Raw genomic sequence first — 23,010 nt, forward strand, 5'->3', positions numbered from 1 at the left:
TTGCAGATAATACAAAACTGTGGGGAGAAGTGGACACACCACAGGGCAGGGAACAACTACAGGCAGACCTGGACAGGTTGGACAAATGGGCAGAAAATAACAGAATGCAATTTATAGCTTTTCAGTAAGACCAGTACACTTAAATAAATCTAAATGAAAAGGAAGTCTAAATCTATTAAGCTGATCAGTAAACTGTAAGAAGCTGTTTTATTGCTATACAAAACTGAAACACATTTACAGATATATTTTGCACAGTCCAGTCTTTCAAGCTCAAAATGCATTGAAAGTACTGCACTTATAGTAAATGATACTGCAAAACAATAATTTATATATATATATATTATATATATGTATACAGTAACAATTATAATCTATAATTATTAATAGATAGAAACTGTGAAACAGTCATATTTGAAAACAAAGTTCTAGCTATGAAGTTCTGTGACATTTATTCATAAGCTTAGAGTCAAATTTGTATCATATAATAATTTATTATCCGTATTTTGCAATTTTTTTCTTATTTCATGTTTTAAGAAAAGGAACTATGGGAGGCATAAATGTTATGACAATGTACTATTATACCTTCAGTTTAAAAAGTTCAATTCATTTTAAGGCACCCTTAATATTTAACACTGCTAGCTCTTTTTGCAGTTGCAATATCTAGCAATTAATTTAAATAAGTATAATGCAGAAATTCAGCAGTTATATTACATTCTACAATTGCTTAAACTATAAAGAAACTACTATCTACAAAGTGTATTCTTTCATGTGACCAATTTGAAGTCCAGAAAACAGGGACCCTATTCTATAATAAACAACACCTGCTAATAGTTTAAATTGAATTACTTTTTACCCACCCTTTATATTTTGCTGAAATACAAGTTTGTAAAAAAAGAAAACCCTTACACAAACTTCTTATATTTCAAAGGAGCTTGTAAAAGAGAATCTGCTGACATATTAAATCCTTTTCTGTAGTACCCAAAAGCTTTTCACTTAAGAACAATTGCAGTAAAGAGACATTTGGCTCCTAGGAAATTCCCAAAGGGTCAGCCACATGCATCCTTCCATGGCACCTTCACGGTACTGCTTTCTAAGATCCATACTAGCTGCCTCAAAAGCAGCTTTCATCATTCACTAGGGTGTCAGTCAATATGATTTATGGACTGCATTCAACAAAGTCAAAGCATATAGAATGAGAAATATGACTACAATCTGCTAATTTGTTTTGTATTGAGCCACTTAAGAGTCAAAGACCTGATGTCAGGCTGAGACCAGCAACACAATTAACCAGCTGGTGACAGATTCATCCATCCTCCCTGCCAGGCTATGCCAATCAAAGACAGCATGAGGCGACATTTGGAGAAATCAGTAAGAAAGCCCATTCTCTAAGCAGCCTATGTGGGCTTCTGATTGACAGTTTTTGAATATAGTTTTTTGAGCACTGCCACCCTTTACCTAATAGCCCCACACTGCAAGCTGTGAAATAAGGCTTTTACTGACAATCAAAAGAACAATAAGACAACACAAACTACCATCCCCCAACATAAAAGGAAAAAACAAAACTTGTCTGTTAAATTGAAAGTTAAACTTCCAAATTAATTTAATATCATTGCCATTAAACAATTTTAATACTCACTGAAACTATACAGAAAATAAATATATGCATTACAGCAGTTTCATTAATTAAGAATAGTTTTCTATTCCAATTTTCACTAATATATCGAACTTTACTAATATGCTGAACAAATGTATATATTAAAAAGGTGGAGAATGCTAAAAAATACTTAATTCCACTGTGACTTCTGTAACTCTGGCCCAATTTCTCTTTCCTAAGAAGCAGATCAAAATAAACCAATTAAATATACCTATTTAAATTTAATTTGTAACTTTTTTGACATGATCATTCTCTTCTAAACAGGAAAGTTGTCTTTATTTCTAATCCTGTGTTAATAAAATACATGAATCACCCGCAACTCTCTAACAGCACTTGCTAGATCAAAAATTCACCTTATCCATGTGGAACAGATATTATCCTATCTGGTTTTCAAATCAGCTCATCTCAGAACTTAAGTTATAATATATTTTGAACTTTCTCAAATACAGGCTCATTAATCAAAAGCTGTTCCCTTTGACTTCATGATGAGAAAGTTTGTGTGAGGGTTTTTACAGAATGGAGTTAGGGAGGCTTGGGACCATTATAAACAACAAAAGTGAAACTTACATTGCACTTTATGTCAGAAGAACTTGAAGATAGAAATAAACTCAAAATATAAAACTCTAATTGCTTTCAAAAACAAAGTCATGAAGCAATCTATAACAGCTGAAATGACACGGGACAGAAACAGAGCATCAATGAAAAATTCCTTGTTGAGTGACCAATTGCCAGAAAGATTTTTCAATGAAATCTCTTTAGGATTAAGGGTGGTCTCTGTTCCATTCTTGAATAGCACCTTACACAGTGGGTTCCTCATTCATGACTAGGCTTTGTGGGTGTTACAGTGTAGAAATAATAAAACTAATGGCTGTGAAGCAAGTGTTCCTTACTTCAAAAAGAGCATACAAAGATATGTAGAGAAACTTTCTAGTCAAATGGTTAATCTGAATTATCTCTGCTCTAAAAACGTAAAACCTTTCTTGCTGTGAAGGATTTTCACATAACCTTCAAGCAAATGAACTGCTTAGATGCAGACCTGAGCTTTTGATCATTCTAGAACCAAAATGTACCTCAAGGGGACAAATAGACAATATTTCTTGTGTTAGCCAGCATTCACTGAATTGGATCCATTTTCTCTCTCATTTGTGAAACACACGTGTCAGAACTAGAGCTGACAAGCTATTAAAAAAATTAATCAGAATTAATTGCGATATTAAAAAAATAGTTGCAATTAATCGCAATTTTAATCGCACAGTTAAGCAATAGTCAGCACCCCTCCACCCCCTACCCAACAGCCTGGAGCCTATGCATCCTGAAGCTCCTCCCCACCACCACCACACAACCCCAGCCCATCCCATCCCATGTACACTGTGGACTCGCCCTGGTTGGAGTGGACTAGCCAGAACCCATGTGAACAGCCCCGGCCCACCCTGCACCTGCTCCAGACTCACCTGCCCAAATTGACCAGCAGTAGCATCCGGCAGAAGCTGCGGCTCAGTGCAGAGGAAAGGTAGCCCCTCCCCCTCACCACTGCCAGGCTCTTCTTGCTGCAGCCACCCACAGCCCGCACCCAGGCTGCCCTGAGGCTCCTCTGCACTGCCACCACTGCCCCACTGGGCAGCCCAAAGGCAGCAGTGACGGTACCAGAGAGGAGCTGCAGGGTAGCCCAGGTGCAGTCTCTGGGTGGCTGCAGCCAAAAGGCACCAGCAGCAGTGAGGGGAGGGGCTGCTTTTCCCCATGCTGAGTAGCAGCTTCTACCTGGCTGCTGTTGCCACTGCTCAGCATGGGCAGGTGTGTCTGGAGCAGGTATGGGCGAGATGGAGTTGGGGCTGTGTGCACACGGCTGGTCTGGAGCTGGTCCACTCTGATGATCAAAATGATGTGCATGATTAACGCAGCTTAAAAAATTAACACGTTAATTTGTTTTTGCATAGTTAACTATGACTAATGGCATAATCACATAAATTAACTGTGATTAATTGACAACCCTAGTCAGAACATCTTTATTGTTACACAGTAAAACCTTCCCTGGTGGTAGAAGGGAGCATGTCAGCTATTCTGAAAGAATCTACTGACTGGAGGGAATTAGATCGGGCTTGTGTGTGTATAGAAGATTGTTAAGTAGTAAAGTAAAGAGAGGGGCCAAAGGTGCATTCAAAAGGAAGATTACATCTCTGTCTCCATCTGATCTAGCTGGGATGATGAACCAATCTCTGTGGCAGATTTGGAGTGGACGAGGCTTCGTTTAAACAAAACAGCAATTTTAATGGTCTGGGGAAGCAGCTGTACCAACTATATAAGAACTTCTACTTAAGGAAAGGCACTTAAGCTTTTTGGAACATCATATTATTAAGTGATGGGCTGATCCTAAATACCGGGATAGGACAGTTTTGCCCCCAAATGGATTTTTCCAGTGTCACTGGCAAGAAATGCCCTTTGGGAACAGGCCTCACTACAGTTGTCCATGTCTCTGTCACCTACACAGCAAACGTCTACAATTGACTCCAGCTGGGCTACACTCTGAAACCAGTTGAAAATGGAAGGCAATACAGAATACAGATTGTCTGTGTCTCAACAAAGAAATGTATCATTGTCGGTGTTCCACAATCTACTCTACCTGCCAATAAACATTTAAGTGAACTTTTTAGTGGAGTTCCAGGGACTAGCTTTGAGCACAGGTATTCAACTGAAGCCCCTTCAATACAGAAGAGAAAAGACAACTGACAGGGCATTTTTCATGAGAGCACTTCACTCTGGAAATTTTCCTTGTTCTTCTTAACTGCCAGAGGCTACCTACTGAGCATTCTTCACAGCCCAGCTTTTTCTTCAGCACCTGTAAGGATAGCTAATCAGATATGGTAAGTTACTGTTAGTTAAGAGGAGCCTGCTGAGTACTGGCAGCTCATTAAGTTTTAATAGTAGAACACTGTGGCAGCGACACGCTTCCACAGGGGTTTAGAGGGGCGGAGGTGGGTTCCGTGGGTCCCAAAACCCTGGAACAGGCCCCCCGCGGGGGAAACTTACCCCGTCAGTCCAGCACCACAGGAACCCAGACTGCGGCCACAGCCGCGCAAGCCAGCGTTACGCCGGCTGTTTAATCAGCTGTTCCCTGCATGGGGAACAGCTGGACCAATCACGGCGGCCTTACCAGCTGCTGCACAGAAGTTTAAAAGCCCCAGCGGTCCCTGCAGTGAGGGGGAGCCAGAGGAAGAGGGAGGAGGCAAGCAGCACCCCAGAAGTGCTGAGGCTCCCAGAGGAAGGAGGAGCGGCACAGCCGGAGCAGCACCGGCGAGCAGGGCAGGGGAAATCTTCGATCCCCCTGCCAGAAGGAGGCCAAGGGGAGCACTTAGTCCCCCTGAAGGAGACAGAGCAAGGGAAGCACTGCGGCTCCCTGCGGCAGGCAGACCGAGGGAAGTGTCTGAGCCCCCTCCAGGAGGCAGAGAAGGGGCAATGTTTGAGCCCCCTGAAGGAGGCTGGGGAAAAGGAGGTGGCTCCATGTCTCTCCTCTCCCCAGGAGAATATTTCCTCTAACTTAAAACAAAAATAGGAAGAAAGAGGGGAAAAAAAAAAGGAGGAAAATCAAAGAGCTAGAGAGAGAAAGAAAGTGAGGCATCAAGGTCAGAAGTCCCCAAGTCAACTGAGCCCCACTTAGACATGAGGAGCTCCACCTGAAGCAGGCGGCAAGCGAGCCCTGTGGGGTTGAAACAACCATTACACCATCACTAATCCGGTTGGCGAGTGGACGGGTGTAGGCAAGGCAAAGCCCCGTGGAACATCACGACGAGTGACTGTGTGTACCACTATTGTCAGGGAGCCCTTCCGAAAGGATCTCCACTAAACCCCCTCTCTTGATACCTTAACGTCAAAGTTGTGGCAGGCGAGTTGAGGGGAGTGGCTACATACCCAACAGGCTGCACTACCCATAAGGCCCCAGAGATCACAAACACCCAGAGAAAATTTTGGATGGATGGTAAAAATTAAAAAAGGAAAATAATCCTAAATAGCTTTAATCTGAAAATATTAAGAGCCACGGAAAATCATATAATATCATATTTGTACAATAAATATTTTTTTGACATTTGTAGAAAGAAGCAACAATCTAAGGAACATGCTTCAGATTTATAGATGTGCTTTGCAAATAACTTTTTTTTGTTAACTTCAAATTAGGGGATCACAAATTCTCATCTCCCTTTTGTCTATTATGGTAAGTGTGTGTGTTAGTAAGATATAATACTGTTGTTTGGCTGATCAATATTCAAGACTGACAGTATACATAATGGAGTTCTTTTTTATGTGTACTATGGCACCTGGACTTTTTGAAGACCAGAAACCTCTCACACTTAGGAGCCTGAAACTTAAGCAACCAATATCTCAAACTAATTACAAATATATTTTCCTACAAATTAAATCCATAAATATATATTACTAACTACAACATATTTATGTTTACTCCAGAAAACTATATAATAAATACCTTTCAGATTCTTTCACTTCTAAAAATATGAGACTACTGCAATCAAAAAAATTCAAATTAGATCTGATAAACTAGAATTCTACATTTACAATTGATGTAAAATTAGAAAAAGACAGTTCGGCAACTCAATGTCCAGAAACAATTGCTAACATACTTGATACTAATTTCTCACATTGCATTATTCAATATCATGAGAATATCAATGTTTGTGGTGAATCAAAGTATAGTGCTTATAAATAAAATTGATGACCTGAAAATAAACAGAGCATGGAAGAATCCTAAAATCAATTCATCATCTTTTACAGAAATACATGAGAGTTCAGACATTCCCTCAATTGCAGCCATCAAGTACCAAAGAAGCTATGAAACTTTCATCAAGTCTTTATTCTGGGCCACTGGGGTTTTCTTTGTCACTTTAATTTTATTCTGTATGCAAGTCTCATAGCTGTACTTTGACACCTAACCTCACTTTCAAGAGGTCTTATAGTCTCTTCTGAATTATCTCATTTGTGATGCGATGCACACCCTATCATGCTTCTACAAGCCTTTTAGGGCTCCTGCTGTCCCAGTATAAGAAAGGTTAGTTATTAACCTGGCTCCTCATGCAACCACACAAGGTACCCAGTGAGTCATCAAACAAATGGAACGGTTTTTTATTAAGTGATTAAAGACTGAAGCAATAAGCCTGCAGGCAGTTCATAGTTTTTCAGTTTACATGCTTTTTCTTCATCTACTTACCGACATAGCTGCATGGTCATTGTTGCTATTCTGAGAAGAAAACCAGTAAGGGAATCAAAATAAAAAATTAAGATGTATTGTCATCATCAAAAGAAGTTTTGGAAACAATAAAAGGGAAGAAAAATTTACAGAAAACAAGCAATATGTCTGCAAAATACCTCAAAAAATAAACAAAAAGGTATAATTTTGACAAGATACAAAAAAGAAATTATATTGAAATAATGGCACTTAGTATAAAAATTATGTTTTTCTGTGGAAATGAGCAATATGTCAAAAATCCCATAATGCCAAAGTAACAGGATCCAACATTTTCTAAGCTGACCTTCTAAAGAGTGGTACTTACAGCAAATATAAATGGTGCATCTATTAAAATACTTAAGCTAAATAGTAAATGCTCCTTTAAAGACATTCAGTATGTACATTTAACATCTCTTCTACAAACAACATGCTTCACTCAAACAATATTTAGGAATGGTTCAGGACTATACAAATCGAAATAAAATTTTTTCCATCAGTAATTTATTTTTGCATATGAATTCTAATACTAATGATAAGTAGTAGGGCTGACAAACTATTTAAAAAAATTAATCTGAATTAATTACAAGATTAAAAAAAGTCACAATTAATCTCAATTTTAATTGCACAGTTAAACTATAGTCAGCACCTCCACACCCAACAGCCTGGAGTCTGTGCACCCTGCACCTCCTCCTCACAACCACCAACAATGCACAGCCCCAGCCCTGCCCCTGGCCTGCTCTGGACTTGCCCCAGCTGGAATGGACCAGCCGGAGCCCATGTGAACAGACCCGACCCTGGCTCACCCTGCACCTGTTCCAGACTCACGTGCCCACACTGAGCAGCTGCTCAGTGCAGAGGAAAAGCATCCCCCCTCCCCTTCACTGCTGCTGGGCCCTTCTTGCTGCAGCCGTGCAGAGCCTGCACCCAGGCTGCCCTGCGGCTCCTCTGCACTGCCACCACTGCCCCACTGGGTGGCCCAGAGGCAGCAGTGATGGCAGCAGAGAGGAGCAACAGGGCAGCCCAGGTGCATGCTCCGGGTAGCTGCAGCAAGAAGGCCCCAGTAGCAGTGAGGAGCAGGGACCACTTTTTCCCCGTGCTGAGTAGCAGCTTCTGCCTGGTAGCTGCTGCCACTCTCAGCATGGGCAGGTGTGTCTGGAGCAGGTGAAGGGCAGGCCAGGGTTGGGGCTGTTTGCACGGGTTCTGGCTGGTTCGGAGCTGGTCTGCTCCACTGGTCAGTGACGTGCATGATTAATGAAATTAAAATGAACATGTTAATTTTCTTTTGGATGAATTGCATAAGTTAACTGTGCCTGACAGCCCTAATAATTAGATGTTGTAATGTAAATGTGAAATGGGAATGCTTTCCTTTTTAAACATTTTATACCATTATTGATGCTAAAGTATCACAGCTACACATGAAGTATATAATCCCTATAACGATAAACTAAGTTGGAGACTTCAGGTCTTTCAATGATGCCACGGTAGTTATGAAAGTAAAGCCCAAGAAGCTTTAGATAAGTACATGCCATAAACTTAGATTAGAGTCTGTTTGTTTTTTATTCAAGCATAAAATAATATAATTGTGTAAAAAGGATGTTTCAATATTATGTATTCAGGTTTTTAAAAATTATGCTCATATAGATACAGAAACATGTAGCCCACATGCAAACATATACATACACAGACACACGCTCTTTCTACATTTAAAGGCTCCTACACATACACCTAAAATGAAGAACAGTTCCTTGATGCCAGATGCTGAGGAAACACAAATAACGTTACAAAATATGTTGCATAGCAAAGCATATGTGCCAGCACACTAGTGACCAAGCCAACTCCCAACAGGTGGTAAAACATCCCTGAGTAGAAGTGTGAACAACTATCTAGCACTCCCCCAAACTAGCACTGAAGTGATATCCTGCTACTGTATGGTTATGTTAGGAATGGAGGGAGAAGTTGTATTGTTCCCTATGTCTTTTGTCCCTCATCACACACACACTCTCTCTCACTGAGCCATAGAAAACTATTGTTTCTAACTACAAACAGACGGAGTTTTAAGCTCCCAGTATTTCATAGTTGGATATTCATGATATTTCTACCACAAATGCATATTAAGTGACATTCTTTCTTGAAATGAAAGAACTAGGCCAAAACTATCACATTCCAAATCCCATCACTGGCACATGACAATCTAGTGTTGCTTCCTGCACCAAAATTTCTTATGCTAGCCTTGATAATGTTTTATTAATGGGTTCAGTTATGAAAACTAGAGAGCTCTGAAACCATGTCTACTGAAAATACCTTTATTAGAAAGATTAATTTTAGAACACATTTCTTAATTTTAGAAATCACGTTCTGGAAGCAGCCATAATAAAATCAACTAAAGATTAAAATAAAATTTATGTAATTTCATTCCTACAACTCACATAAGCAAATATATACAGATGGCCGTAGAAGTGTCTTCTGTATCTTGTTGATTTGTCTACAGCAAAGTCAGCCAAGTTAGGCAAAATTCTATTAGGGACATGCATGATGAGACAAACAAGACACCCCCATATCTCACAGGAACTGTAATACCAGATCAAACTGTAGTTTACAGAATTCAGTAACCTGTCTGCACCACAGCCAATACCAAATTCAAGAAAGTCAAAGTAGGAAATTACAGAATAATCTGTTAGGCCCTAAAACAAGAGTTCTCATCTCCTCCATAGTTTTCAAACATTTTCTTAACTAACATAACAGCTTCTTTCCATCCTTTTCCATTATTTCATCTCAAAGAGAACAAAGTTTACTTTTAGGTTGACATGAAGTCATTGTTTTTATGTTTTAATAAAATACATTATACAATTGAAATGGTATACTGTATATAATCAAGACATTTCTACATTCTCTTTTTGGGAACTAACAGTCCGTGGGTACTTTTACACACGCATATTAATGCAAAGAAACAAACTCTGTCACTTATTGTGCTGGAGTTTATTGCTCCTGGGTGCCATGCTTACAGGCGCACCCGGGACCGCAACACATTGAGCTGGGTCAGAGCAGTCCTGGCTGACAGAGGGTCCAGGGGATCAGCCTGCCAGCCTGGGGCTGCTCAGATCTGGCTCAGTATGCTGCAGAGGGGCTGGCTAGGGCACAAGGGTGCTCCAGAGAGGGGCTAGCTGGCAGGCAGCCCCCGCATTGAAGCACCCTCATGCCCCAGCTAGCTGCATCAGTGTCTACATGTTTGCTGCTGAGGAGTTAAAAAACTCTGTGGCAGGATAGTACTTGTAGCTGATGTAGAAGCATTTAAATTATACTCCCCTGAAGGGATAGGAAGGGCTGCCCTGCAGAGGGACAGAGTGTGGAGAGAAAGAGGGTTTGTCGCAGTAGGGACACTGTTTGCCCTGAGAGCGAGTGAAGCTACTTTGGAGGCAGCCCTCTCTGAAGTGAGAGGAGTGATGTAATCCCAGCAGGCAGGACTTTGAATGAAAGGGACATTTGCAAAAGCCCAGGAAGAGTCCTGGCCTGGGACTGGATGAGAGGGCTTGTTTTCTACTACAGAACTAATTAATCTACAGCAGTAAACTTCTCATGTAGATGCGCCCAGTATTCAATAGCCATGTAGATATGTGCTTTATGGCCACTTACACCATTTGGGTGGTGTCACATTACAATTGGTCACACCACTTTACATGCTAAACTACCTTGGATTGAAGTTGGCCACCACAAGCACCTGCAAGGAAGGAGAGGCCTCCTTTCACAAAGCTATTGACACTGTACATTAAAGAATTTCCATACTTTGAGCTTGGGGGGAGAAAATGACAACAGAAACAAACCCAGCCACTTAATATTAGATTTAAAATATCCCTACCTACCTAACAGTATACCATCTCTGTTCTTTGATCTGCTTTGCAAACAATCAAATAGTTGGGCTACAAAAAGAGACATATCATCTCAAATTGTCTTAACACAATCAGAGTGACTATGTACACCATATGGGGAAATTCTCTTTATTTGACTTCCCATTGATACACTCAAGACTAAGATGAATCAATTCTATTTATTAATGAGAATATATTTTGCCCATAAGCATTATGCCTAAGTAAAGTAATCATGCATCAGCTAACAGCAACAGGGACAAGCTAAAACACAGTAAGATGAATCGAAGAAAGTCAGACACTGGGGTAAATGCTGTCCTTATACTCTGGTATAATTAATACTTGGCTGAGGTTACTCCTGATCTAAAACTGTATGAACTACAATCATAATCCAATCCAGTGGGTGTGCATTCATCTTGAAAAATGGCTGGCCAGACAAAGGAATACAGAAGTTGGGACATCAAACATATGGAGTGAAAAATAACATGGAATGTATAACACCCTTGAATGAGCATTAGCTTCAGTGGGAGTTCAGCCAATCAGAGTTCATTGGTGTTTTTATGGCAAAAAAACTAAGTTTTTTAATTTAAACAAAGCTTTGAGTTTAAATTTTCAGACAGCCTCCAGAATGACAAGTTATGTAAGCTGCATAAGTGTTCTCTGTGCATCAGTGGATATGTCCATGCACACTTATTTAGAATGACCATTTGAAAATCTGGTCCCATTGTAAAAAATACAGTATTAATGTTTCCTACTTGTAATCTAGTTAATAAACAAGCTTTGAAAAGCTGTTTCATTTTCTCCTTTGAAACTAAAATCATAAACAGAATTTTACATCTATAGCATAAATAATGATAGAATGTATCTGTTAGCATGTGAAAGTCTAAAAACCTACCTACCACACTAGAAGAATAACTTAAAAGCTATTTTATTCAAAATCAGAGAAGAGCTAAAATTTGCAGGATTCCGTTAATCTAAAATCAAGCTCCATTTTGTACTTACAGGCAAGTGAGTAAAAACTTGGAACGTGCTTCTTAAGAAATTAATAAGGTCCATTAAGTATCCACTCGCTCTTCCATCTGGCTCAGACATGGTCCAGTCATAATCAGCAAGCTGAATAAATTCATCGATTTTTTGGTTAAGTTTGGTGTATATCTCCCCTTCTGCAGCATGTCTTGCATCCTAAAAAAAAAAAAAAATGTAATTATTGGTATTTTAAAACTTTACCAAAAACAGAGAGAATCTCATTCAGGACTATATCATTTAAAACAGCACTTGGCTTTTTGTGAGTCAAGAACTATTAACTAATTTTTATATCCAGACTGTACCTTGCAGCTTAAAAGTATTCACTTCCCTGTAGCAATTTAACTGAATTTCTAGTATCAAAATATCAACATATCAACGTGAATATGTATTTTCAGATACTATGAAGAGGTATACTATAAAAGTACTTATATCCACGAACACCGCGCGCCCCCGGAGACTGGGGGGGCATGGCGAGTTCTCGCAGGTGGCGGCAGCACTGTTGGTGGTGGGAGTGTGGTAGTGGCAAGCAGGGAACTCCTGCAGGTGGCCACAGCGCTGCTGGCCGGGGGTGGGGGAGGGGCAACCAGCAGCTGGTGACCACCTGCAAATGCTGCCAGCAGCGTCAGCAGCAACCAGCAGCAATTACGGACCACCCACAGATGCCGCTGGCATTGGGGGGGGTGGCAAACGGTGACTGCCCACAAGTGCCACCAGCAGTTTCAGCGGTGCTTTTTCACAGGGGGTGCACCGCCACGCTCAGGGGCGTGCACATGCATCTGCATGCACCTGCTAAGTGTCGCCAATGCTTACAGCTCAATATGCTTGTAGAGGCGTATTGGTTCTCTGTTGAATCATCCAGGGGAGAGGAAATCTATCAGATTACTCTTTTTCGTAGTGATAATCTTCAATTTGTGTCTTGCTAAATTATGACCAGGCAGAAAAATTATTTGACCACCCATAAAGAAAAAACTAATTCTGAATTATCATACCTGTCATGGCCAAAATTCTAGCAATGATAGGATTTTATGTAGTAATGCCCTAAATTATACTTTTGATGTATAAATAGTTCTCATTTTTATAAATGACAGTCCTAATTACAACTCTCTAGGGCTCAGAACATATCACCCACTATCCATGTCTCTGTTCTACGCAGTATCCATTTACCACCACATCAATCATAAACATTCTAATTTTACTTTGTAGGAAGGGATGTTCATGGAAGTAACCTGAAAACCATACAGTCAGCCAGATCCTGATGCAGATCTAAACCTTCTAGTTCATTTTGTAACTGGAGATCTCTCAGATAAGAATCAGATAAATATTTTACACACTTGAATAAATAAACCCTAATCTAGCACATGTAGGGAAGAGAGCAGTCACTTATCCTAGAGCTACTCTTACTGTTCAACATATGTGGCTGCCACAGATTCTAGTCTCATGTATTCCATGCATTCAAAAGCAGATTTTTTTCTTTTTAACTCAAGCATCCCTGAGGCCACACCTGTCCTGACTGCTGTTTTACCTCCTGCCTTAACAGTCATTTAGTTTCCTCACTAATAAGAATAGCAAAGGAAAGTATGGCTAGAAAGGGCCTCACAAGGTCATTAACTTAGCCCTTTGCTCAAGGCAGGATCATCCCTGACTACATCATCCCAGCCAAGTGTCTATCTAATCTGCTTTTGAAAATTTTCAGGGATGGAGATTGCACAACTTCTCTAGCTAGCCTGTTCCAATGATTGACCACCGTCAGTCAGAACATTCTTTTTAACCCCCAACCTAAATTTCCCTTGCTGAAGTTTGATGCCATTGCTCCAGTCCTGTGCTCTACCAGCACAGAGCAAAGGTTATCTTCATCCTCTTTGTAATCACTTTTCAAGGTATTTGAAGACTGTTATTAAATAACCCCCATGTCTTCTCTTCTCCAGACTAAATAATCCTAGTTCTTTCATCTTTTTCATAAGTCATGTTTCCAAGGCCTCTAATTATTTTTGTCTGGACTTTTTCCAAACTATCCACATCTTTCTTAAAGTGTGGGACTCAAAATTGGACAAAGGACTCTAGGTGTGGCAGTGCCAAACACAGTGGACAAGTCACTTCCCTTGATTTGCAAGAGACATTCATATTAATACAATCCGGTATGCTGTAGTCCTTTTTTGCAACACTTATTTATATTTAACATATGTACTACTGTAACCCCATGCCCTTCTCTGCAGTACTACAACCTAGTCAATTATTTCTCAGTCGGTACTTGTGCATGCAATCTATGAAAAAATTATTATTGGATGAGAACCCCTGATTTGCAAGGACAGAAGACAAGTTCTGGAATTTGTGTGGACAACACATCTCAAAAAAGCACCACTGGAGGATAAATGTATATTCTTCCCTCTTCAAGAGATGGTTCATACAGGTTGAACTCTTGAGCCTGTTTCTATTCCACCTACTAGACATGTGAACTGACGCAGCCACTCAACCAAAATATAAATCTTGTCTCAGGACAGCAGTCCTATTCTGCCCTGGGGAGATAGATAGCTCTCCTATTCTCTCAGTGGGGAGCCTTATGAGCCATCATAGCATATTAGCAGAGAGCTGCCTGTAGACACCCTATAGGAAATAGTAGGTACAGGGATGCTCCTATTCCTGCTCATCCTCAGAGCTTAGCTGTCTGGTTCAGAGATATGAGATGTTTCTGTCACTCTGGACACAACACATAGAGGAGATGCATGCCTATCTGACCAGTACATCTTTTGGAAGGAGGATGGCACAAAAGAAGTGGAGCTTCCCACCCACCTTATGCTCAACAGCTCGGCGGTTAACGTCATCTGCCCAGAAAGCGGAAGACTTAGCTCCTAGATCCTCCACATCTGTCAAAGCCGGTCCACTGAGTTGAAAGGAATGAAAGGGTCATGGGAATGGAAGGACAGCATGCAAGATGGATCCCAGCACTATAGCCATGTAAATGTGGTTGCCTAGGGTGGGACAGGGATAGTTCTGGATTTTGAAAACCAGTCCCAGCTGGCTGGTGAAAATTGAAACAAGAGTCCCAGAATCACAGGGCATGGGGTGCCAGCTGCAGTCCAGCAGGGAGGCAGAGTGGCGTGGTGCACTAGGCAGCTCCACCTCTCTGCCAAACTGTGCCTATGCCCCTGCCCACTGGCCTCTGTCACTACCTGAGGCAGCGCTGCTGACAGGAGGGGCAGTGTCCCAGATTTCCTTATGGTCACCCTAGGGTTGCCTAGCCTGCTGGCTTCTGCAAACAGGTTTTGCTCCTCAGCCAGCCCTCCCAAATAAAACACAGTTCTTATGCAACATGCCGGCAAACAAAGAAGCAAACAAAACCAAATGCTTTTGCTCTATCCTGGGCACTAGGAGGGGAGACTTTTCGCTCTGGCCCTAGAACAGAAGCTTGGCCACTCTATGTAGCAAGCTGTTCTGCTCACAGCTCACTTCTTCCCCTATTCTGCTCACTCTGTCCTAGTGGGGCATCCCTGTTTATCCAAATGCCCCACAGCTGGGCTCTCTCAACAGGGCTGACTGTTTTCTCTTCTGGGGAAAGACTGCCCTGTTACAAGCCCAGAGAGGATAAAGTGGTTGAAAATATATCTTGTGAGTCAAGAGTGTAAAAAAGTTCATACAAGCCAGAGAGATTAAAGAATGTAGGGTTATTATAAGGATTTTGAAGCAAAAGAGGAAGGTGTTGAGATAAAGGCAAGGATGGGTACCATGATTTCTTCTTCTTTGGGATTAAAAAATAGTGGGAATAAAGTTCCTTGTCCCTGAATTCTGGGGGTACTCTTTCTACTACTCCTAATTAAGAAAGAAAGTCTACCTCTTGCTTCAACAGTCTTTCATGAGAAGAGTACCTGAAGAGGGACTGGATGCAAAGGAAAGGATATTGGAACAATTTGATTCTGGATGGAATACTCTTCCCTCAGTTATCTCAAGTAGTCATTTGATAAAGGTTATTCTAGTTCAGCCTTCTGGATATAGGAAAATCAGTTGCTAAATGGAAGGTTGGAAGAGGCTAGGTTTAAAAGTGGTACATACAGACAAATGATGCTTGCATCAAAACTGATTTCTCTCCAGTGGTCTAAACCACAAGTCAGCAGAGGAAGAAGCTGAGGGCCACTCAGTAAAATCTCTGCCTCTTCCAGAGGGAACCTGAGGACCAGTGTTGTTGATAATGCACAGACTGCAGACTCCATCTAAAAATAGGTGTCACTGTTTTCTTCACTGGATTGGGATATACAGAGTCAAATATCTCAGGGTTGCTTTAGAATCTCTTACAGTATGGAGTACTTCATCTGTACCACTACTAAAGCACTTGTTGCCTTCAAGTAGGAGGTCCTCAGTTGTAACCTGTCCCTCCTTTGGGATTCTTGCTTCTACTAATTGCCATAGCAGCATGCACTGTCTGGGCTGCAGTATAAGATACATGTTACTGTTTAGAGAGCCGTTTGGACTGTGAGCTGGTCCTCTACAGTGAAGTATTTCAATATCACATGCTAGTCTCACAGAAATCACACCATGAAATTGGAAAGCTGATCTCAGGAGTTGGGAACTGCACTTTTACAGGATATCTAGTATCATCACTCTCATCCGGAAGCTTGCTGAGATATTTCTTAATTCTGAAGAGATCTAATTTCCTTGGATCTTTTCCACTGCTGCTTGTATTTGGTGAGCTATAGTAACCCACTCCCATCACCAGAGTCTGTTCCTGCTTGCAAGTCTCTGGCTTCCTGCTCATATCCTTTTACTGAATTTCTCCATTGCATTCGTAACCTTAAGAAGGGAACTTAGCTACTGCATGTGAATAAAAACAGGCTCCTGCTTAATAGTCAAAGTGATGATGCACACAAGATAAGAATTATATAGCATATGACTGTCAACCTCATATTTCAAAAACAATGTGACAGGGCTAAAATATAGGATTTGACAAAACATGTAAGATTTCAAACAAGATTTAAAAAAAAAATCAGAACACATTTTTAAAAAACTTTATTTAAACACACTTGCACACTCTCAATGTGTTTATAACAAGGTAGTGATTTCAGCACAGTGTGAAATACAATTTTGACCACTGCACCCATACATCCCTTGTTTGCTCCAGCCAGTGTCATTTCCATTTATCTAGCTCCACAACAATTCTGTCATACCCTAACATTTTAGTCCCACATCTACACCTTGCTTCTTATCTCATGAGCCTCTTTTGTTATATCATCACTTGACACTGAACAAGGTGAAATACCATTTTGCTTAAAGTGTATTGAACATAACTGGTGGGTATAAGGAAAAACTCATCAAAACAAAACAGGTAAGTGTGCACAAATATTTCAGATATATTCTATTAAATTGTCAATTTATATAGATATTCTGGTATATAACTTTAATTGTATTATATTACTCTTTACAAATTTTCTTGAACTAAATACAAGACATCTGATTTTTCATTCATTAGCAGCTTTTTGCCCACTCTTTGCTTGGAAAACTTTTACGCAAGGGAAAATACATTTGTTGACTGTATAAAACTGTCAAAAGAAAGATCATTTTGAAATAACATTTTTATGATCAAACAAATTTCAAGGGAACAGTTCTCCTAATTTGACATTTAAGAATCTAGCAACTTGTTAAGAAGTCAAATACAAGATTATACTGACATGAACTTTCTGCAATTTGACATGCTTGTAAATCATTATTTGGTAATAAACCCCTTTTTAAACTTCTGAATTTAATTCATAACAATCTATAACAATGAGACCTACAATGAAGTGCACCTACTGAGGCTTTGCAGGACTGCTGGTTAATAAAAAATAAAGATTGATTTTCTGATTATTTTTTCTCTACTATCCACTAAATGGATCAAAAGGGCTGGCACAGGTTTATATAAGCAGTAACAAGGCCAGTCCTTCAGATTCTGCCTCTCATGGAACCCTCACCTATTTTGCTTTGACCATTAGTTAAAACAGTGATAGTATCCCACAAATGTTTCAGCAACAAGTTTTGCATTTTTTAGATTTTTGGGAGCTTCCAATATTTCCTTCTCCCACTGAAACAGTAAGGAGGATGGGGGAGGTCAGTTTATTTAATGGCTGATTCTCCCAAGACATCAGTTTCCCCAGGAGGGTAGTTTCAGGCACCAATACTTCTGCTCAAAGGGAGGTCATCTTCAAGGATTGTAGAATTCCATCTTGCCATACTTCTCTTGAACACTTAAGTGGAGCCACTAGAAGGACTAGTGCTAAGACACAGTTTTTCGCATACTGATTACACCCAGCATCTTCATCTGGTCTGACTCGGATGCAACCACTTACCCAGTGTCACTCTCTGAATAAATTAAGTAAAATGTTATATAACGTTTTATAATGGGAGATAAAAAGGCAAACACCTAAGTAATTTAGGATAAAATAATGAGTGCCAAAGATTGCTGTTTGAAAAAATAACATGTAATCAGAGGTTCTTATAAAATGATCTTACAAATTGTTTGTGGGATCAATATTAATAAAGAAAAAGAAATCCTTAAGAACTTAAATGTAAGGGACCTGATATTATTTGCCTCCAGGAGATGTGGTTAATAGTATTATAACATACCAAACTGCAGGATGGATGGCTGAATTAGTGAAGTACATAGTTTTTCATTAAAAAAAAAAAAAAAGGAGAAAAAGGATTAATCATAAAAGGATTTTCTACCACAAGCAGAGTATTTTTGGTTAAAATTGGGTACGCCATAGAAAAATAAGAGTTTTAAGTCATGCTGAGGAGAAAAGAGAAACCATAGAGAGTGGTTATAAACACTTTGTTTCTACTTGCAGTTAATCCTGTAATGTTTTTAGGTGCCTGGATACCACAGTGATAGACACAGTATGAGCACACAGATAATTAGGCGTGGTACACTTAGCTCCATATATACAGAAGAAGTAAGACTGTTGCTGTCTGTATCTCAATCAAAAAAGTGATAACAGTATACATAAAATGTGGTTCAGTCATTTCATTCAAGGAAACTCCATGAACTGGTCACGTGAGAGTGCTTAGAAAACTAGTACCCACCCTGATATACCTGGGGGGGGGTGGAAAAAAGGATGGTGAAGGAAAAAATAGGAGTGAAAAAATAAGGCAGTGCTGCCTTTTTGAAAAATAGGTAAAAAGAGGCCACTCCATTTTTTTAGTTTACATGCATTGTCCTTCCTCACTGGAAAGAAATATTTTAAAAAATTACCAGTCAAAATTGGTATTAACATACCCATTCTACTTCAGAGTTCAGGCAACAGACTTCCTAAGCAGGAAAGTCCAGAAACATAATTGAAAGAGATGGTCACAAGTGGAAAACTGTTACTGAGGGCAGAGAAACAGGACCAAAACAGAAAAAGCCTATGACTCACAATTTTCCATACATAATTTCAAGATTTCTTTTTCACCCATCCAACAACAAATTAGGATGATATCTTTATAGTGGGCAGTTCAGAAAGCCTTAAGATTTAGGAAGGTTCCTCCTAAAGAGCTCCCATACACACTTCATCCTTGTCAAACTCCACCATGACTTGGCCTTCGTGAATGAACTAACGAAGGAAACTTTAAAAAAATAGAGTTAGGACCAAATAAAAAAAATGGAGCACTTTGATCAGTCTTTACTTCCCGAGAGCTAGCAAGACTTCACAGTATCTCCTGAGGCAGAAGGAAGAGGTATCATCTCATAAGCAATAGGATGAATTTAGGCATAGAGGGCTAACCTCCTCTTGCCTGCCAACATTGTAGAGATGACACTGAACAAACTGGTTTTCCTGGGTGCATCTACACATGCAAATAATGGGAGAATGAGCCATTAAAGAAACTGACCTCCCTCATCCTTCTTCCTGCTCTGATGGGAGAAGGGAATTTTGGAAGCTCCCAAAAATCTAGGGGAAGGTATAGAACTTGTTGCTAAAGCACTAGTGGGATACTATCACTGCTTTAACTAAAGGCCAAAGCAAAATAGATGAGGGTTCCATAAGTAAGCACATGTAAATTACTCTAAATTAAGGTGACCCAGACATACAGGCGTACAGGGATTTGGGAGCAGATTTGCTGCTCATAACAGCAATTTGCTTCTACACCCCCCAGCCCTGTACTGGTTCCCTGCAGCGGCAAGGAGCATGGGGCCAGGAAAAAACTGTCTCCTGGTGGGTGCTGAGACAATATCCCACAATATCCCACCCCCTTCTGCCCAGGAGCAAATGTGCTTCCAGCCAGGCATCTACATGTGCACTACTGTGCAATAAGTAATCGAGTATATTTTCTACTTGTATTTACAGGTAGCAAATTTACTCACGACTACAGCAAATTACTGTGCAGTAAGCATCTGCACATGTAAATAGTGATGCTTACTGCAAAGTAATTAGCTCTAGTCTCAAGTAAAACATCTCATGTAGATATGCCCCATGAGAAGTAAAGTTAGAAGAAAGCAGCAGAATAAAACTGATTGCTAGGACGAAGTTAATGCCATCAGTTTGGATCAGATTCAGAAACCTTAGAAGTGAATCTTTCCCAATGGTAGCTCCTTCTAAACCAAGAGTAGAAAGTCTAATTTGTAAGAATATAAGTGTAAAAAATGGATGTCACGGAATGGGGTCCCTGGGGATGGCCATGATACCCCTACGGCTCCTTGACTGTGTCAATCTGCCCAGCAGGCACCCTCTTTCTCACCCGCCATGTCTGGCTGGTAATTTTAGTAGATTGGGAGGCTGCCCTTGAATTTGCCTGGACATGGTCCCGCTGGACCCCGCTGAACCATGTGGGTTCTTGGATCCCTTTTTGGATCCTGCTCAAAATGGATGCCTCATGGGACACCCTTAGCCTTATGGGCTAGATGCGTGGCTCCAAAATCATCCCTTTACCACGCCCCAAGCCTCGCAGATGGTATTGACATAGTCTTTCCTGGGCCTTGCTATAGCTCGGCCCCTTATCCTCACTGGGCTCTCCGCAGCCCTGTCTCTGCGCCCCATGCTGGAGTCTGCTCACCCCCTTTAGCAATGTGCTCCCTGGCACTGGGGTCTGCTCACCCCCTTTCGCTGTGCCCTTCTCTGGTGCTGGGGTCTGCTCACCACCTTTTGCTGCACCCTTCCCTGGTGCTGGGGTCCCCCCACTGTAGTGGGTCCCCAATGAGGCCTCCTCCTTCCCCAATAGCCTCAGCCCAATCCACCGGCGTTATAAGACACCAACCAAAATATAAGCCCCTGGGCTATAACATAACACAAAATGTTCAGGGTGTACTCTGTCCCTTTAAAAGAGTCAAACTTCTACCCCAGCACTAAGTACCTTGTAACCAAGGGTACCTGGAGAGCTCCTGGAGCCCCATTAGCTCTAAGTGCATCATATTGGCTAGCTGCAGCATCTCTGGGCAATTCTTCCCTGAAGGCTCCTTCCCCTTTGGCTGCTGGCAGGGAACTGCCTCTCTAGTCCCAGCCCTGGGGTTTATATGGGTCTCTTCCGGTCAGCTTACCAGGTGCAGGTGCAAGCTAATTTGCTCATTAGCCTGTCGCCATGGTAACCTGCACCTGTGGGCTTCTGTCTGGCTCTTCAGGCTCTCTCTCCAGGGAGCTTATGCTTTTAGAGAAGCAGGCACCTTAGTGCCCTGTAACAATGGAAAATGATAGAAATCACCTTCATTCATTGTCTCATTCTTCAGACGTTTTTGAAGTGCAAAACTTAATGTTACAGTTACATGGCATTCCTTGCCCAAATAAAGGCTAAAGAAGCATTGTTGTTAAAGTATTGAGGACTCAGTTTGTCAGAAATAAAAAAGTTACTAAAGCATTAAATAGGACTGGACCAAATGGATGAATAAAGAAAATCCATGCTACATTAAAAAAAAAAACGCCTTAAATTTTCACCATACGTATCTCTTTCTAGATAATGCGGATGGAATACTCCAGATTTTGCCTATACATATTTTTGATAATATGAAATCAGTCATTTCTAATACTCCTGGCAACCTTGAATAGGTGGTCACAATTGATCTAAGGTTAAGGGTAGTTTAAGGTTCCTAATACTGGCTTAATAGTGGTAGAGTTGCTGTAATACACCTTAGTAAACGAGAGAAAAGGGGGATGAGAAAGAGTCAAACCAATGTCACTAGGTACTAATTTTCATTCTCCTACAGAGGAAGAGGTTGTGAGATACACTCTCGCGACTGGAAAAGTGGGAGAGGGAAACTGCAAGGCTTCCTTCATAGCAGTGGAAATCTGACTAAGAGGGCTCTTACCAGCCAGACAGTCCTTACAGGAAGTTAATCATAAAAACAGACACAAGACATGTTAGCTACATGCAGCATCATCAGAACCTGCTGAGTTGCCAGCTCCCTCAGGCAACACAGAAGACACTGTAGCTACCGCCCCTGCTCTCCCCAAGACCAAACGCAAAGTGTTTGTCGTGAGAGACTCCATCCTGAGGAGGACTAAGGGGGTAATCTGCCGCCCCGACCCCTTAGCCCAGAAAGTTTGCTGCTTCCCAGGAGCCCGCATCCAAGACATTGTGGAGAAGATCACTAAGCTCCTCCAGCCCACTGACCACTATCCCATGCTCCTCATCCATGTGGGCACCAATGACACAGCTCGGAGCACACTCAGCTGGGTCATGAGGCACTACAGGGATTTGGGTGCAGGGCTAAAGGGTCTGGGGCATAGGTGGTGTTTTTTTCGATCCTCCCAGTCTCAGGCTATGGGCTGAGGAGGGAGAGGAGGATCCAGGTAGTCAACCAAAGACTGCAGCGCTGGGTGTCATCGGGAAGGCTTTGGCTTCCATGACCACAGTCCACTCTTTGGAGAGAGAGGCAGCGAGCTGCCGGGAATGGACAGCCTCCACCTCTCTCCGCTGGGGAGGAGGCTCTTTTCAGCCAGACTGGCTGACCTGCTCCACCAGGCTTTAAACTAAGCCTGCCAGGGGATGGGGGACTACTGCCACTGCTGGCCCACTAAGCGGCCCTTGCAAAGCCAGCAGGCCAAGGGACATAAGGGATCCCACCCCAGCCCCAAAACAAAATGTAGGCAGGGCAAGAGCCCCCAAGGGGACACTTGCATGTCTATACAGAAATGCCTGGGGAATAAACAGGAGGAACTAGTTCTCCTGCTAAATGCAGACAACTATGATGTCATTGGGATAACAGAGACCTGGTGGTTCTCTACCCATGACTGGACCACAGGTATAGACAGCTATACCCTGTGCAGGAGAGATCGAGTGGACAAAAGGGGCAGGGACATAGCTCTCTATGTCAA

At 41.4% G+C, this 23,010-nt stretch overlaps 1 protein-coding gene across 4 annotated transcripts in view; it reads right to left on the reverse strand.

Moving 5' to 3' along the window:
* Positions 1 to 23,010, reverse strand: part of EXOC6 (exocyst complex component 6) — a 207,258-nt gene that overhangs the window by 80,004 nt on the left and 104,244 nt on the right. For 3 of the 4 annotated variants that reach the window (XM_019502629.1, XM_019502628.1, XM_019502632.1), the window contains 2 exons: positions 11,747 to 11,926; positions 6,867 to 6,896 (listed from right to left, as the gene is read on the reverse strand). In XM_019502629.1, the coding sequence (XP_019358174.1) occupies positions 6,867 to 6,896; positions 11,747 to 11,926 (210 nt within the window). The remainder of the gene's footprint in view (positions 1 to 6,866; positions 6,897 to 11,746; positions 11,927 to 23,010) is intronic. The other variant, XM_019502630.1, reaches the window with a different exon arrangement.

The sequence above is a fragment of the Gavialis gangeticus genome, unplaced genomic scaffold (assembly GCF_001723915.1).
Source record: "Gavialis gangeticus isolate Ggan-Ray unplaced genomic scaffold, GavGan_comp1, whole genome shotgun sequence".
Taxonomy (NCBI): Eukaryota; Metazoa; Chordata; order Crocodylia; family Gavialidae; genus Gavialis; species Gavialis gangeticus.